At 45.7% G+C, this 16,603-nt stretch overlaps 1 protein-coding gene across 3 annotated transcripts in view; it reads left to right on the forward strand.

The window, feature by feature from the left end:
- Window positions 1–291: 291 nt before the first annotated feature.
- Window positions 292–16,603, forward strand: part of podxl (podocalyxin-like) — a 162,874-nt gene continuing 146,562 nt past the window's right edge. For 2 of the 3 annotated variants that reach the window (XM_041202742.1, XM_041202743.1), the window contains exon 1: window positions 305–603. In XM_041202742.1, coding sequence (XP_041058676.1) covers window positions 573–603 — 31 coding nt within the window. In that variant the 5' untranslated portion in view covers window positions 305–572. Of the gene's footprint in view, window positions 604–16,603 lie in introns of all 3 variants that reach the window. The other variant, XM_041202741.1, reaches the window with a different exon arrangement.

The raw sequence follows: 16,603 nt of genomic DNA on the forward strand, positions 1-16,603 counted from the left end.
CAAGTTCATTTCCCTCAAATGCCTATCCAATTTCCTTTAGAAATCAATCATCGTCCCTTCTTCCACCTCCCTCATTGGGCAGTGAGTTCCAGGTCATTACCGCTCGCTAGGTAAGAAAGTTCTTCCCTCACATCCAGCAACCCCCCAACCCCCACCACCACCCCCATCCCCGCCTGCATCTCTTGCAGGCAGAAATGTGGCTGGTTCTTTGAGTGGAGTGTCAGTGAGGGTGCCTGTCCCTTTAAGGAACAGTGACGGCTGGGATTTCCTCTCTGGCTGGTCTGTTTCAGCGGGACTGACGCTATTGTCATTTCAGTGGCTGGGGTCTGTGAGCATCAGTGAACCAGACATAAACGGTGGAACTTTTACACACACACACACACACACACACAGATCACAGCGAGAGAGAGGAGAGGGAAAACAAAAGCCGGATTGATTAGAAAGCCATCCAGCAACTGCCAAAAAAAAAACTAAACCCAAGCGAAGATCTAACTTGAACGAAGAGATCCAGATAATAAGAGTTCAGTTTAATTCACAAGTTAAACCAGCTCCATCACTGAGATCTGGGGAAGATGAGGCTGCTGCTTTTTGCTTGTTTCCTCGGTAAGTCTGTCACTTAATTTTATGTTTTGGATGAATATTTGGGGCAGGAGTGGAGAAGCGTGTAACGGTGCTCTCAAGGGCTAGCCCGCACTATAACTACGCCCCAGTGATGTTATGAAATCACGGTCACAACTTGTTTGCGAGGTGTAGGGGAATTGTAGATGTACTCATCTTTCAAAGGCATTTACGACGATGCTTCATGTAGCGAGCAGAGGAATTCCTATCGCCAAGAGATTACACAGAAGCAGTGGTGTTAACAAGTGTTGGGCTGATCCTGCTGTTTGTACAGTTTGTTATATATGCTGCAACTTTCAGTAAATTAATATTCATGAATAGTTCAGGGCATTGTATGGCTCTCCTTTATGCAATAGCTGTTCGCTTCTTCTGTCTATCGTGCTGGAGTTTTGCAGGATGTGCCTGAATATGTTACTTGCTCTGAGCATACCGGTTGTAAGTTGTTAAATGTCATTCTCACTGAGTTGTCTCTGTACTGGGCTCCCATTCCCCACGCTTATCCCAGTCCCTCAGCATGATGGAGCTCCCCCACCCCCCTCCCCACCCCAGCCCCACTCTCCAAAAGGGGGAATGCAGCCCAGTTGCCGGGAGTCGTGCCCAGCATTGCCCACAGTAGTGTTGAGCAGCCCAGTCAATGCCAACGCCATCCGGACACAATCACTCCGTCTGCTGACACAGTGCTGTGGAGGGACAGTGTCTACTCCTAATGCTTCTAACGCGCTGTCTCGATACAGCATTGTTTGGCAGCACGATTCACTTTTGTGAGGTTGCAACCCCATCAACAGCAGGATTGCCAACTCTGGTTGGGCGTATTCCTGGGCACTTCATCGCGTGAACTCCCAGCTCCAACTGCTCCACCCAGCCAAACAGCCTCCATCCAGACCCGCCTCCAACCTCAATATTGTTTTCTAATCTGCAGGCTGGGTCTCTTCACTCGACAAAATAGAAGGCTGACAGGGTGACTTACCAGAGGTCCTTAAAATGCTGAAAGGGTTTGACATGGGGATACGTAGAGACATAGAGTGACAGAGACCAAAACTAGGGGCCATAAATAGAAGATAGTCACTAATAAATCCATCAGAGAATTCAGGAGGAACTTATTTACCCAGGGTGGTTAGAATGTGGATCTTGCTACCGCACAAAGTAGCTGAGACGAATAACATGGATGCATTTAGGGGGAAGCTAGATAAGTACAAGGTGAGAAAGGATGAGGAGGTTGTGCTGATAAACTGAGATGAAGCGGGATCCAAGGAGGCTTGTGTAGTTTGCAGTGATTCAAGAAGGCAGCTCACCAGCACCTTCTCAAGGGCAATTAGGGATAGGCAATCTCATGTACAAATAAAAAGAATAAACACAGGCAAGGACCAGTTGGGCTGGATGGTCTGTTTCTGTGCTGTAAGTTCTACATACCAAATAAAATGTTCAAAGGCAATGAAAAGATACACATTTTTTTAAATGCTCCAGTGATTTCTCACGTGTATTTCTGACAGCAAGGTTAACCCTTCATTTCCTGGCGACTGCAGCACATGGTGTGCAACAAGTCAGTGTGGCATCAGTTTAAGCCAATAGTTTCCCATAGAGATAACACTGTCAAGAGATGAAGACGACTCTGATATAAAAAAAGCTCCTGGTTTAATTTGTCGCAATGCCAACCTCGTAGAGCTGAAAGCTCAATATCAGGAGGTCACAGTTCTCATATCACATCCCACTCTCCATCCCCAAGTGCTTGTTCAGGGTCAAATGCCAAAAGGGAGCAGAGAACAGGAGTAGGCGATGCCAATGTACACATCGAACACATTACTCAAAATACTAAAACTCAGAATAACTTCCCAACAGATGCCTCATGTAAGAATTCCTTCGAACAGCTGGGATCGTTTAGAGAGGGAACAAAAATGGTTATCACTGCGCTCTTGGGCTTTAATTCTGAAGAACATTGCATTGTGAAGGTCGCCATTATAATTTGGAGGAGTCTGTATCACCTTGCAGAGCAAAAAATAAAAATCCTTCTTGTAAAGCCAAATGCTTGAGAGCAAATAGTGGATTTAAGCCCTGTCATACTGATTGTGAGATTACTCCCATCTGGCCTAAAATTGTAGCTACCCCATCCAGATAGATTCTCTTTCCTCCTCATGGTCTGTGGTGCATTTTAGAGACGGGTCCTGATTCACAGAATCACAGATTCTTTACAGTGCACAAGGAGGCCATTCAGCCCATCGATCCTGCACTGGCTCTCTGAAAGAGCCTTCTACCTCGCCCCACTCCCATGCCTTATCCCCATAACTTTACACATTCTTTCTTTTCAGATAACAATCCAATTCCCTTTTGAATACTGTGAATGAGCCTGCCTCTGCCACCCTCTCGGGACGTTCGTTCCAGATTGCTCCCACCCACCCACTCCCCTGAAAAAGTTTGTCTTTAAAGTTAAAAGTGGTCCCTTTGGGTTTATTTTAAATATTTTGTACATTATGTCTTGTGCAAGTGAGGCTTCCTAGAGTTTGCAATATTTGTAATGAATTCTTTTTTGAAAATTCTTTCTCGTTACCTTCATGGGTGTTTTCAACAATTCAAAGTGAAATAAGATTGATGCCCTCAGTGTTTTTTGTGAATGTGCAAGCAAGTTTTCTACTAACATCACAAGCCTCTGTGGTGTTGCTGATGCACTGGTGACAATTTCAAACCACTTTCTGCTGATAGTGAAGTGGGAGAGCCAGAAAAAAGTTACACCAATGGGTCTAAGCACCCTAATATTTAATGCTTTTAATATTGAAGATTGATGTTCTTCTCCGCAGTCTTGTATCACTTCCCTAAAATGGATTCAGGCTCAGGCAATCCTTGGACTCAAATTACATTACACACTGCATGTCTAATGACAAGCTGAAAAGCTACATCTCATCACAGCCTCCTCTATACGCTGACTTTAATTCACTCTCAACATCTGCAGCACGGGAGTTGACAGGAAATGAATAGCCATTACACCTTGTTGGATTGTGGGCTTTGCCAGCTTTCAAATGGTTGTGAACACTTCTTTGAGAATTTATTGTCTACAGTTGAGAGTGCCATTCAGTGATCTATAGCTGGCATCAGAAAGATACCACACTCAGGTCTGCCTACTATCAGCACAGCTACAGCCTTTGAACATCCCCTGAGTCATCCCAAGGCATGATGAATAATGTTGTATGAGCATGCAGTTCCATTTAGACTTTTAGGACCTTAAGGACGATCATCTCTTCTGAGTTTTTCACAACCCTCCCCTCGCCCATTAATGTTTACATTTTATATTCTGTATAACAAGTGCTGCTTTCTGCTCAAAGCTAGATTGAAAATGATAACAATGGGAAGCTATTTAAAAGGACTGACCCACAACCTATAAATCCAAACCCAAGTAACCCACAATAGTTTTAGTTCCTTCATTGCCATATGATATGATTTTGGATTTCATCAATTTGTTAATGATTTTATGTCAAACGGAATCAGTACATTGCGTTAAGCAGATCCCCTGCAATCACATACATTCCTAGTCAGTGAGCGATAAACCTGGCCTACAGTCTGCAGTATTTCAGATGGAGTTTAGTACCACATCAAGGGATTGAGATTCTTTGGGCCTCCCAACTTACTACACACATAGAAACCCATCCCTATCTTTAAGACTCTGTGAACCAAAGCACCCAGATACCCAAATAAAGGAAGGAAGAACTTGCATTTATATAGCCCCTTTCACAACTTCAGGACGTCATTAAGTGCTTTACAGGCAATTAATTACTTATTTTTAAAAAGTTGAGACACAGTTGTATCATTTGAGCACAGCAAGATTGCACAAACAGCATTGTGATGAATACCCAGGTTACCTGGTCTTTTTTTTTTGGTGTCATTTGAGGGTCAGTCAGGACACTGAGAGAATCACCCTGCTCTCCTTCAAGTACTGTACTACATCAACCACAGAGGACAGATACAGCTTTGGTTTAACATCTTACCCAAAGGACGTTACCTCAGGTAGTGCAGCACTCCCTCAGTACTGTCCTGAAGTGCAAGCCAAGATTACGTGCTCAAGTCTGGAGTGTGTCTTGAACCCACAACATTCTGACTCAGAGAAAAGAGCATTACCACTGACCAGATTAGAGTTTGCCTCCTTGTTATGGATTGCACAAAGGTGCAATGACGTCTCTCTAGTGTTGGGAATGTCCCATTTGCCTAAAACCGCAGATTATCAATTAAAATATAGAGTTCAGTTAGTGAAAGGGTTAAGGGAAATATACATAAGAACAAAGACCATGCAGTGAATAACAAGGTTAGAGGTCATTAAACCACTGAGACGAGGAAAAGGTCTAACTCGTGTGATCGTGGGCATAATACGTAGCAGAAATTAGATAGGTGACTGATAACTGAATAAAGCTTAGGATACAGAAGACTGCAGATAGCCCAGCGTGATTCAGCACCATCAGTAAATAAGGAAAACAACTGGCACAAAGGTCTTGACATCAAAATCTTACCTTGAAGATACATCAGTTGTCAGATACATTCTATCCCAGGACACCTAGCAGGAAATGCTTTGATCCATGATATCCTTTCTTCAGAAGTTTCAGCAAGGCCACAAAAGACGTGTTTAGAATCTTGCTACAAATAGCAAGCAGAGGAAATCTTTTTTCCTCCAACACCTCCCTACTCTCACTTCCCTCCTCCGCACCTCAGCACCAGACTTCAAAAATGTTCAGTGATCATAAGAAGTAGCCACTCGACACACTCCACTTTGCCGCAAATAAGCATTACCATCTAACACCCTCTGAAGATGGACATGGCCATGGGTTTTACCAGCAGCCAAGTCTTCATTGGTGAAGAGTTTGCTTCAGTAATAGCTACAGAGATTGGTTGAGCCTCCTCCTTGATGGTCACACTTCCTTTTAAGTGGTTTTGTTTAACATAATGAATTTATCCATGTTTGACATGTCCCTGAAATCACAATTATCATTTGACATCTGTGCTTTGTGCAAGGTAGACAGAGTTTCATTTAAGCAGCTAAGGTATTAATATCACAGCCTTGACTTTGTGTCCTTCTTTCTTTGAACTTTGGCTCAGCGGTAGAACTCTTGCATCACTGGGTTCAAGCTGCTTCAATGTATTGACCACATGATCTGGGCTGATTCTTCAGTGCAGTACTGAGGAAGCATTGGCGTTGATCCTGGACACTGGAGATAACTCCCCTGCTCTTCTTCAGAATAAAGCCATGACATCTTTCACATCCACCAAAGAAGGCCGATGGGGCCTCGGTTTAACGTCTCATCCAAAAGACTACATCTCTGACATTGCAACCTCAATACTGCACTGAGATGTTAGCCTAGAGTTTGTGTTCAAGCCTCTGGAGTGAGACTTTGGCCCTTACCCTTCTGATTCAGAGGTGAGAATGCTATCACCAAGTTGGTACATGGTGGATAACTGATCAAACTTTTTTGGCCATTTGGCTTTCCTTACTACATGGGTCCTGCCTCTTTTTATTCATCTGGATCATTTTAAATTAGATGCATCACATAATTAATAAAGGACTCAAAAGAGGACCCTGTCATTGGTAGAAAAGTATATTGCCAAGCAACAACAAAAGCCCCAAGCCTGAAGTGTGAGTTAGCTCTCAGAGAATTGAATAATCCTGCTGCAACTTAAAGATTTTCACCAGCTAAACTTAGACTTTCCTAGTCTTTCATTTTTATCTCATCCCCTCTCCCATTCTTTTCGGCTTTGGTGATGTCCTACATGTTGGCCCTTTGCCAAGTTCTCTCAATTTGAAAATAAGGTAACCGGAATAGTACAAAGTATTCAAGGTTGGGGGTGGGGTGGTCTGGCAACACCTCTTGAGGCTTGGATCTCTGTAGCCAATGGTTGAAGCTACATCTGTCTTTCTGGACTAGTTGATGTGGCCTGACCTTGTAACAGACACCAGATATGTTAGTACATCTCAGCTGTGAACTGTATTTTCCCGTCCTTTGGAAAACAGAAGTTTGCAAGTTTACAGCTTTACTTTTGGTAGATTTTAATAAACCCTGCTCCGTGCTGCACGAGTATTGTTCTTCTGGATATTTCATTGGCTGATGCAACATGAGGTCCTTCAGTCAACACTCTGGTTGGGAAAAGGACAAAAAGTTCAGCAGTGTGACATGTCAAATACTTCTGTGTATGGCCAAAAATGGAATAACTCTTGAATTACCCCAGAAGGCATGTAGTAAAAATACCTATGGAAACATGGGGCTGGATTTTATGTGGAGGCTGTGGCCTCTCCCACTGACTGAAAGGTCATGGGCGATCACACCTCTGCCAGCCAGGGAAGCCATGACCAGATTTTACAGTCGTCAGGCAGTTAATTGCCTGACATTGTGGCTTCCGCCCTCATGTGGGAGGATGTCACGCCTCCAAGAGCTGTTGACCAATCAGGTGGCTGGGCAGCTCTCCAGTCCCAGCAGCACCACTGGATGTGGTGGCCATTGCTTGGACTACGGCAGGCCCTCAGCAGGAGGCATGGAGGAGGCTGGACTGGATGGTAAGTGGGGTGGCCTCACTGCGGCCAGTCAGGTAGGCATCAGTGAGAGAGGTGCGCAGGGCACCCAAACAGAAGGCAACTCCTGCCTGAAACCATAACCAGGCCGCTAGGGTTTACCAGCGGGAGCAGGAGGAGGCCCTTAAGTCGCCATTAATTCGTCACTAAGACGACGCAGTTGGTCCAAGGGTAGGAAGACCACCAACACCTCCCTCGCCACTAGTACAATACCAGCAGGGGTGCATATGTGATGAGCAGAGCACTCCCCAGGCCTGCCAGCCCAGTCTCAGGATGACCGGGGGAGTAAAATTCCAGCCATGGAAGCGCTTAAGATGACCAACCCTCCAGGATTGTCCTGGATTCACCCAAAACCTAAACATTGATCTCCAGGAAAATACTGTAAACAAACCCAGAAGAAAGTTTTTGGAGGATTTTTATAAAATATTGAGGGTTTTTTACTTTTCTTTGAGCAGAATCATTTATTAGTCTGAAGAATATTGTGCCTGGCAACAATACACCGTTTGACCGAAAGTCAGGAATCTTCCAGTTAGGTTAGCAAGAGAATGTGTGCTTCCAGTTGCCATGGGAAGTTAGTGCACTATGAGGTTCAACATGTCAGATGACTAATGGTAGGAGCATGGCAGGTGGCATGGTAGAAGGCAGGGGGTCGACCCTCTGGGCATATGTTCCAGCAGAGTTAACAACCATAGGAGCCATTAGCGTGTGGTTGCGAGAATTGTAATGGGAGAATAGAAAAGGAATCTACTGGCAGAAACCACATTCAGTACGTCAACCGGGGCTTTTAGAATATGGGGCTGGATTTTCCCTCTGGGGGGTGGGGTGGGAAGTAGCTGTCAGGACTCTTTCCAGGTCCTGAACCCATTCCTGGGGGCTGGGAAGTGGTCACTCACGGTGATTTTCCCCGGTGCGGCCAATTAATGGCCAGAGGGCAGGTTCACTGTCCAATTAAGGGCAGCAGGCGTGTTCTCAAAGCTGGAGGGCCAATCAGAGGCCTTCCAACTTGAAAGCAGCAGTAGGCCCGCAATGGAAGGTAAGTAAGAGAGAGGGCCCTTCAACACGGAGGCCCCCTGTCTCCAACTTCCTTAAATCTTTCATTAAAAAATTGATTCAGCAACCAGGCCATCACTGCGTGGTAAGGCGTTTAACCCCTCCACAGGGCAACCTGTGGCTGACCCTGCCTCAGGCAGGCTGGGAGCGCTTCTAGGCCTGCCTGGAGTGCTTGCCTCCCTGGCCTGTCATTGGGCGCCTGCCTCCAGGCATCTGATCTAGCTCCCACTGGCTGCAGGAACCTAGAAACCAAGTGGCCTTTAATTGCACTTATTTAGATCCTTAATGAGCCTGATTGGCTACCTGCCACTTGTGGGCGGGTATCACTGGCAGCCCCTGGGTCTGTCTCCTTAAGAATGGCCTGGAGGTAGGTGGAGCCAAGAACCAGCCAATGGGGCTGTTTGTAGCTCACACCTGCCTCCAAACTAGCCACAGAGGGGCTGAGAATCCATCCTTGCAGGTGTCTGAAAAGCATAAGAGTACAAAAAATGGATTTGACAGCACATGTTATTTATCTGGTTTGTCAATGCTTGGTAATTCACACGTCATGCTTTATGTCTGGAGAAATGCAAATACTTAAAGATCCTGTGGAAAATAATGGGCACAAATATTGCTAAAGTGATAGCAAGAACATACTCAAATTTCTCTGCTAACACTTAATGGTCCGCAACTGTCACTTTTAGTCTTGCTTGTTGGGACAGGTCTTAGTTTATTATGGGTTGTGTAGCAATAGGTTGGTTCAGAGCTAACATGCGAATGTCACAGTAATAAACATTAACATTTTCATCAGTCCAAGCAGTTAGATCAGGGGGCCATAGCATTTGGTTGGACTTGGATTTGGAACATTCAGAAAGAAAGAACTTGCACCTTTACAGGTCCAGGCAGTGGATGACCGACTTCCTACCCCCACTTCCGTGCCTACGTTCACGGCCGGGTGTCCTTGGAGCGCGAGCACGCGGTGTCTGCTGGCATGACTGAGGCCTTCCATGCCCGGTGGGCACCACAGGGATTGGAGTGTTTTATCCACCCCTTTAACCACATTTTAATTTCATGTTAATAAGTTTCCTTTAAGATTTTGCTTATCATTTTGCACCATCCCTTTAAGGGGCTGCCTTTTAAAATTTGGCCCTCATTTTGTTAATTTGGTTTAATTGTTTGCTCAAACCTTTAATGCCAAGGCTAATGAGAGAGGTCTTGTGGTGCAAGGGTAGTGTCCCTACCTATGGGCTAAGAACGCTAGGTTCAAGACCCACTTCAGGACTTGGTGACTATGGAAGGTGTGTGCATCATGTGGCCAAGTAGGTTAACTACAGGCCTATAAATCCTTCCAATGTGCCTGATGGCAGGTGGTAGAGAGTGGAGAGTTTCCTGGTCAGCCATGTGATGGAAAGAAAATTGGAGACTCTACCATCACTATCTTGCTCCAGGCTACAACATGCCTATAAAAGTATAAATTGCTATAGCAGGTTAGGCTCCTTGCAAGAGGGGCAGTGTGGATCAGGTTAGTGTCAGCAGCATGGGGCTCAATCCACATTCCAGCTGGCGTGGATTTGGGACTTGCCTCCTTGCCCTAACCATGGTGGAGCTCATAGTGCTGAGTATCAGACCTGCCTTTGAGCAGAGAAGAAGTTTGAAAGCTATGGTGATACTTAGAATGCCTCCTGCTCTTTAAACCAACTACCAGTTGCCACTTCCAAACTGGTTTTTGCTTTTTCATTAAAATGAAATATATAAACATATCCTCCTACAGGTAATGCATCCCCAATCAGCCCTTATTCTCCAGATATGGCTAGTTCTTAATATCCTGAATTGCTGGAAGGCTAGCAGCCTGGAACAACAATTAGCATTTATATAGCACCTGTAAAGTAGTAAGGCCTCCCAATGTGGTTCAGAGGAACAATATCACTGAAAAGTTGGCAGCAAGCCACATAAGGACAGGTTGGTCAGAAGGGTGGATTTTAAGGAGTGACTCGAAGGAGGAAAGAGAGTCGGAGAGGTTTAGGAAGGGAATTCCAGAGTTTAGGGTTGAGTCAGCTAAAGGCACAGCCACCCACACTAGAGCACAGGAAACTGAGGATACACAAGAGGCCAGAGTTGGAGGAGCACAGTGATCTTGGAGGATTGTGAGGCCAAAGGAGGTGATGGAGATAGGGAAATAGGGACGCTATGGAGGGATTTGAACACAAGTCTGAATTCATTGCTGTAACCCACATGGAACGGATCACTGCGTACCTATAGGAAACATGCAATGTGTAAAAGCTGCGCTTAGGCAGCTTCTGTCGGTGGAACATGCTGCACCCAAGTACTAGCACTGTGTCAGGGCAGAGCAGCACATCACATTTCAGACTAAAGCACATGGTAACAGTCAAAATTGGCTGTCAGCCCTTGAATAATTGCTTTTTTTGTGGGATTAAGGAGAATTAAGTCTCCTTAAATATTTCTGATAGTTTCAGTCAGCTTGTTTATTATTTTAATAATTCCTGTAATTTGTTTTTCTTGAAGCTGACAACTTACAAAGCAGGACAACAACAATTTAATTAAAAAGGGAGACAGAATAGAAGGTTCCAGATTTTATATATTAATTTTTTTTCAGGGAGGTGACTGGAACTGGGCTGTCACAAGTGGAAACAATAGATATCCGCTTCAAGGAAACGAGCACTTTTCCTTTCCTGGTTTATCTAGGCTATAATTCAAAAAATATTCCAAATATAACACATATTTTAAAAGTACATTTTTAAATTATTAAATATGATCCAAATGGATATCCAGTCTGGTGAGTAATGAGAGAGATCTTCTCAAACAATATATTTCCACATTCAAAGCTTCTGTCCCCTTCTCTTCTCTCTCTTCCGTGTCAGTAATTCCTAAATTAAGGCATTTATATCTAGAGATCGAATACCATGGGTTAAATCTTCTGCTTCAGCTGTGCAAAGCCCTGGACAGATCAGCACCTGGGGTACTGCGAGCAGTTCTGGGCATCGCACCTCAGGATGGATATGTTGACCTTGGAAAGAGTGCAACATAAATTTATCAGAATGATACCAGGAGCAGAATCTTGTGGAGGTGACGGGGGTCTATGCCGCTGGCTGGAGATCCGGCGAGACCCCCTCTGCCGCCTCTTTGCAGGAAGGACCCCCCCCAACATCTTGTGTCACTCGGGTATTTGGCAGGCCAAGTGCTCTTGGGCCTTTCCCTGGGATCAAGGGCCTTGGGCGGTTTCGGGGGGGGGGAGGTGAAAATCCCATCCATTGAGAGCTGCTGGCAGCTTGACACCCACCCGAGGCGGGTCTCGGATCGCACAGAAACCCCAGTACAGGTGGAGTGACGGCGGGAAGGATGGGGGTGGGGGGGGGGTGGGTGGGGGTCACACGTGAGGGGTGGCCAGTAGCAAGGGCAGAGGGGTGGCTATCAGTGAGCCATCCCCCTTCCCAATGCCAGCTCCCTTCATGAGGCACCGAATGCCCTTTGAACAAGGCCCCTCCACCCAGCACCCTCCCCTCCCCACCACCACCCCCGGGAGACCCCAAGCAACCCCGCATGGGTTTTCTTGTCCTGCTCCCTGCACGGCGAGGCCCCCGCTCGCTATTGGGTTAATAACAGCGGTGGTGGGATGAGACCCTTTCCACCCCGTGCTTAATCAGGCTGGAGGAGGGAAGGTGGCAGCGAGCCCACGTAAATAAACCCCAGCCCGCCGCCAACCTCGCCACGGGGAGAGGGCACAAGTTTCCGCCCCAGGACTCCCAAGGAGTTAAATTGTGAGAAGAGGTTACACAAACTCGGGTTGTATTCCCTTGGATTCAGAAGGTTAAGATGTGCCTCAATTGAATTTTTCAGGTTATTACATGGGCAAGTGTTTCTTCAGGCTGGGAAACCTAGGTCTAAGGGTCACAATCCAGGGGTGGGTGGGCGGGTGGGGGGTGGGGGGGGCGGGGGAGGGGGGGGGGTGGTGAAAGATTATCAGGGGGTAGGCAGGGATGTGAGGTTGAGGTTACATTCAAATCAGCCATGATCCTATTGAATGGCGGAGCAGTCTCGAGGGGCCGAGTGGCCAACTCCTGCCCCTAATTTGAATATTCATGTGTTCATATGATTGAAATTAGGAAACACCACTACCCACAAAGAAGGAGTGGAAAAAGTTTGGAACTCTCTCCAGCAAACATCAATTGATGCCAGATCAATTGTAAATTTGAAACCTGAGATGGCTAGACTTTCGTTAGCCAAGAATGTTAAGGAATTTACAGCAAACGTGGGTAAGTGAAACTAGGTCACAGGTCAGACACGATCCCAAGGGTGGAATAGGCTCAAGGGCTGAACAGGCCTCCTCCTGCACCTTTGTATTATCATTCAAAGTATGTGTGAAGTTGACTTATGTTTTGCTTTTTTTGTTCTCAGGATGTGGGGGAGGCTGATTTGGTCTTACTTATTAGCCATCCCTAGTTGCCCATGAGGGCATTTAGAGTCAACTGCATTGGTATGGGCCTGGAGCTGCATGTAAGCCAGAGAAGGGCAGGTTGGCAGGTTCCATTCCCTGAAGGACATGAATGAATCTGTAGTTTTTTTATGACAATCCAACAAATTTTATGGTCACCTTATCTGGTATCAGCCCATTAATTACTAGATATTTTTGAATTCCATTTCAAATCTTACAATGGTGGGGTTCCTAGTAATAAATTGCTTAGACATCCCTCATTCTTTATAGGACCTCTCTGTCATTTGGTTTACCATTAACTAAAAAAGAGCTGCATTTATATAGCATCTTACCATGTCTCTCACAAACATCTCAAAATATTTCATGTGCAATGACATATGTTGAAGTGCAATAAGTGGGGTTCTGTAGACAAACTGCTAGCTATTGTGCACACAGCAAGATCCCACAAAGAATAATAAGGTGAATGGCCAGTTAACCTAATTTGAATGATATTAGTTGAGGGAGGAATGTTGGCCAGGACACAGGGGAGGACTCCCTCTTTTTCTTGGAATAGACTGGGACAGATACCTGGGAGTTTTGTTTATCTTCTTAACTGAAGGTGGCAGCACCCTCCATCTAAACAGCAGGTCTTTATCTTTTGAGATGACATAGGGCAGAATTTTCCCCCCATCGGGGGGTGGGAGGTTTAGGAACAGACGCGTGGAGGCGAGCCTCTGTTTGGCGCCCCCAGCTGGGGGCGCACGCCATTTTGCGTGGGTGGGCCAATCAAGGCCTGCCCAGCATGATGCCTGCTGGGAAGCGCTATGTGCTCCCTGTGCGGGCAGGGGGATTCCCTGAGCAGAAGGTGTGCTCTTTCGCGCATGCGCACAATAGAGTGCACTCATCGCCCTGAGGCTAAGTGCTGCCTCGGGGAGATCAGCTCCACAATAAAAAATCTTAAAAATAGAAAAAAAAATTTCCTGATATGTCCCCTCATGTGACACTATCACAGGCATTAAGACATGTCCCGCCAGTGGATGAGGTTTGATGCTTTTTCTAATGCCCGCCAGGGCTCCCGGCCTCCCCGCCAACCTTAAGGCTGGACGGGCAAGTCCACTAATGACTTTAATTGGCCATTGACAGGTCGGCGGGCACACAGCTGATTCTGCTGAGCCCCCGCTGACCTGAAAATTTAAATGGGGCGCCGTGATGGCAGGAGTTCCGCCCAACATCATCCCGCGTCATTTTACGTGTCGGTGAGCGGCATCCCCCACACCACCACCACACACCACCCCCCCCTCCCCACCCCCAATCCTGGCCATAGTGAACGCCATGAGGTAATTTAACCTCAGGGAGAAACATCGCAGTCAAACATCATTCAGTGTCCGCGCATTCACATATCATCCAACGCGTGCTTTTGGATAGCTATCAGATGTTGGAAACCTTGGTTAATCCTTCCCATCCCTAAACCACAAATGTTGAGGCCCATTATAGCAGACCCGCGCACTACCCCAGCTGTGATCAGCTAACTGGGCAACAGCCACACTCGAGCCTGGGACTTCCAATTGTAAAAAACAAAAAAACTGCTGATGCTGGAAATCCAAAACAAAAACAAAAACAAAATTACCTGGAAAAACTCAGCAGGTCTGGCAGCATCGGCAGAGAAGAAAAGTGTTGACTTTTCGAGTCCTCATGGCCCTTCGACAGAACTTGAGTTCGAGTCCAAGAAAGAGTTGAAATATAAGCTGGTTTAAGGTGTGTGTGTGGGGGGCAGAGAGAGAGAGAGGTGGAGTGGGGGTGTGGTTGTAGGGACAAACAAGCAGTGATAGAAGCAGATCATCAAAAGATGTCAACAACAATAGTACAAAAGAACACAAAGGTGTTAAAGTTAAAGTTGGTGATATTATCTAAATGAATGTGCTAATTAAGAATGGATGGTAGGGCACTCAAGGTATAGCTCTAGTGGGGGTGGGGAGAGCATAAAAGATGTAAAAAAAAAAATTTTTTTTTTTATATAATGGAAATAGGTGGGAAAAGGAAAATCTATATAATTTACTGGAAAAAAAAGAAAAGGAAGGGGGAAACAGAAAGGGGGTGGGGATGGGGGAGGGAGCTCACGACCTAAAGTTGTTGAATTCAATATTCAGTCCGGAAGGCTGTAAAGTGCCTAGTTGGAAGATGAGGTGTTGTTCCTCCAGTTTGCGTTGGGCTTCACTGGAACAATGCAGCAAGCCAAGGACAGACATGTGAGCAAGAGAGCAGGGTGGAGTGTTAAAACGGCAAACGACAGGGAGGTTTGGGTCATTCTTGCGGACAGACCAATTGTATGTCTCTTTTCGTAAATGTGGCTTTAACAACACTGAGAGAGTTCTGCATTAATGCCGATTCTCAGACAGAAGACAGTCCTTACATGGGTATAGGGGAGATAGTGGCATTGTGGTAATGTTGCTGGACTAGTAATCCAGGGACCCAGGCTAATACTCTGGGGACATGGGTTTGAATCCCACCACGGCAGCCAGTGGAATTTGAATTCCGTTAATAAATCTGGAATATAAAGCTAGCCTCAGTAATCATGACCATGAAGTTACCAAAGATTGTCACAAAAATCCATTTAGTTCACTAATGTCCTTCAGGGAAGGAAATCTGCCTTCCTTGCCTGGTCTGGCCTACACGTGACTCCAGACTACAGCAATGTGGTTGACTCTTAATTGCCCTCTTAAGTGACCTAGCAAGGTCAGTTCGAGGGCAATTAGGGATGGCCAACAAATGCTGGCCTTGCCAGCGACGCCCACATCCCATGAAAGGATTTTAAAAGCTCAGCCATAGTACAAGTCGCTGAAGTGAAGTAATCCTTCGTTTTAATCTAAAATATCTAAAAACAAAAGAGCCGCCTGCATGGATTTGGAGACAATGAGCTCAATATTCATTATGTCAAATCCATTGTAAAATAGTTTTTATTCTGTCGAGTTAAACATGTGATTGCACGAGAGAGGCTACAGAGAAGTGTTAAAAGAGGATGTTGTTGAGACTGGAAAATTTTAGTTATGAGGAAAGATTGGACAGGATCAAGTTGTTTACTTTGGACAGAGGACTGAGGAGAGACTTAACTGAGATGTATAAAGTTATGAGGGGTCTGATAGAGAGGATAGGGAGGTCCTATTCCCCTTGGTTCAGGGGTCCATAACCAGAGGGTATAGAATTAGGGTAAACGCTAGAAGGTTTAGAGGGGATACGAGATGAATTTTTTTCACCCAGAAGTTAGTAGGGACCTGGGACTTACTGCCTGGAAGAGTGGTAGAGGCAGAAAGACTCATAACATTTTGAAAGTGCTTGGATATGCACTGGAAGTGCCTTAACCTACAAGACTACAGACCAAGAGCTGGGATTAGGATGGATGGCTACTTGTTGGCTGGCATGGACACAATGGGCTGAATGGTCTCCTTCTATGCTGTAACGTTTTACGATTCTATGAGTTCAGCGAGGTGGAAATCAAGCCAATGGATGAGAGTTCTGCTTCACTAAATTACCTCACATGTGGATAAAACTTTACCCCTTAGTTTGTACCCTACAAAATCATTGCCATTCCTTGAGCTAAATAAGTTGGCAGGCGAGATACTTCCGCAACCCAAGGCTACAGGTTCCGTATACATTTACTTTCTGCACCCCCCTAGTTGAAGGTGGCTTCCTCTGAATCATCTGATAAGTCAGAATTATTCCTGATGCTGAATTCCCAACTTTGCTGCGACAAAAGCAAAATACCACTGATGCTGGGAATGGGAAATACATACAGGAAATGCCTGAATAACTCAGCAGGCCAGTCAGCAAGCTTCAGAAAGGTTTCATAGCTTCTCCCAGTTCTGATGACAAGTTATTAACCTGAAGCAGTTGTTTTTCTTGCAGGAGGAGAGATAGGGTTGGGATAAAGACTTTGGTATGAGAGATAGCGCAAAGGGTTAACATCAGGAGCACTTGATATTGATGTAACTATGATG

Source organism: Carcharodon carcharias, chromosome 13 (genome assembly GCF_017639515.1).
Source record: "Carcharodon carcharias isolate sCarCar2 chromosome 13, sCarCar2.pri, whole genome shotgun sequence".
In the NCBI taxonomy this organism is placed as follows: Eukaryota; Metazoa; Chordata; class Chondrichthyes; order Lamniformes; family Lamnidae; genus Carcharodon; species Carcharodon carcharias.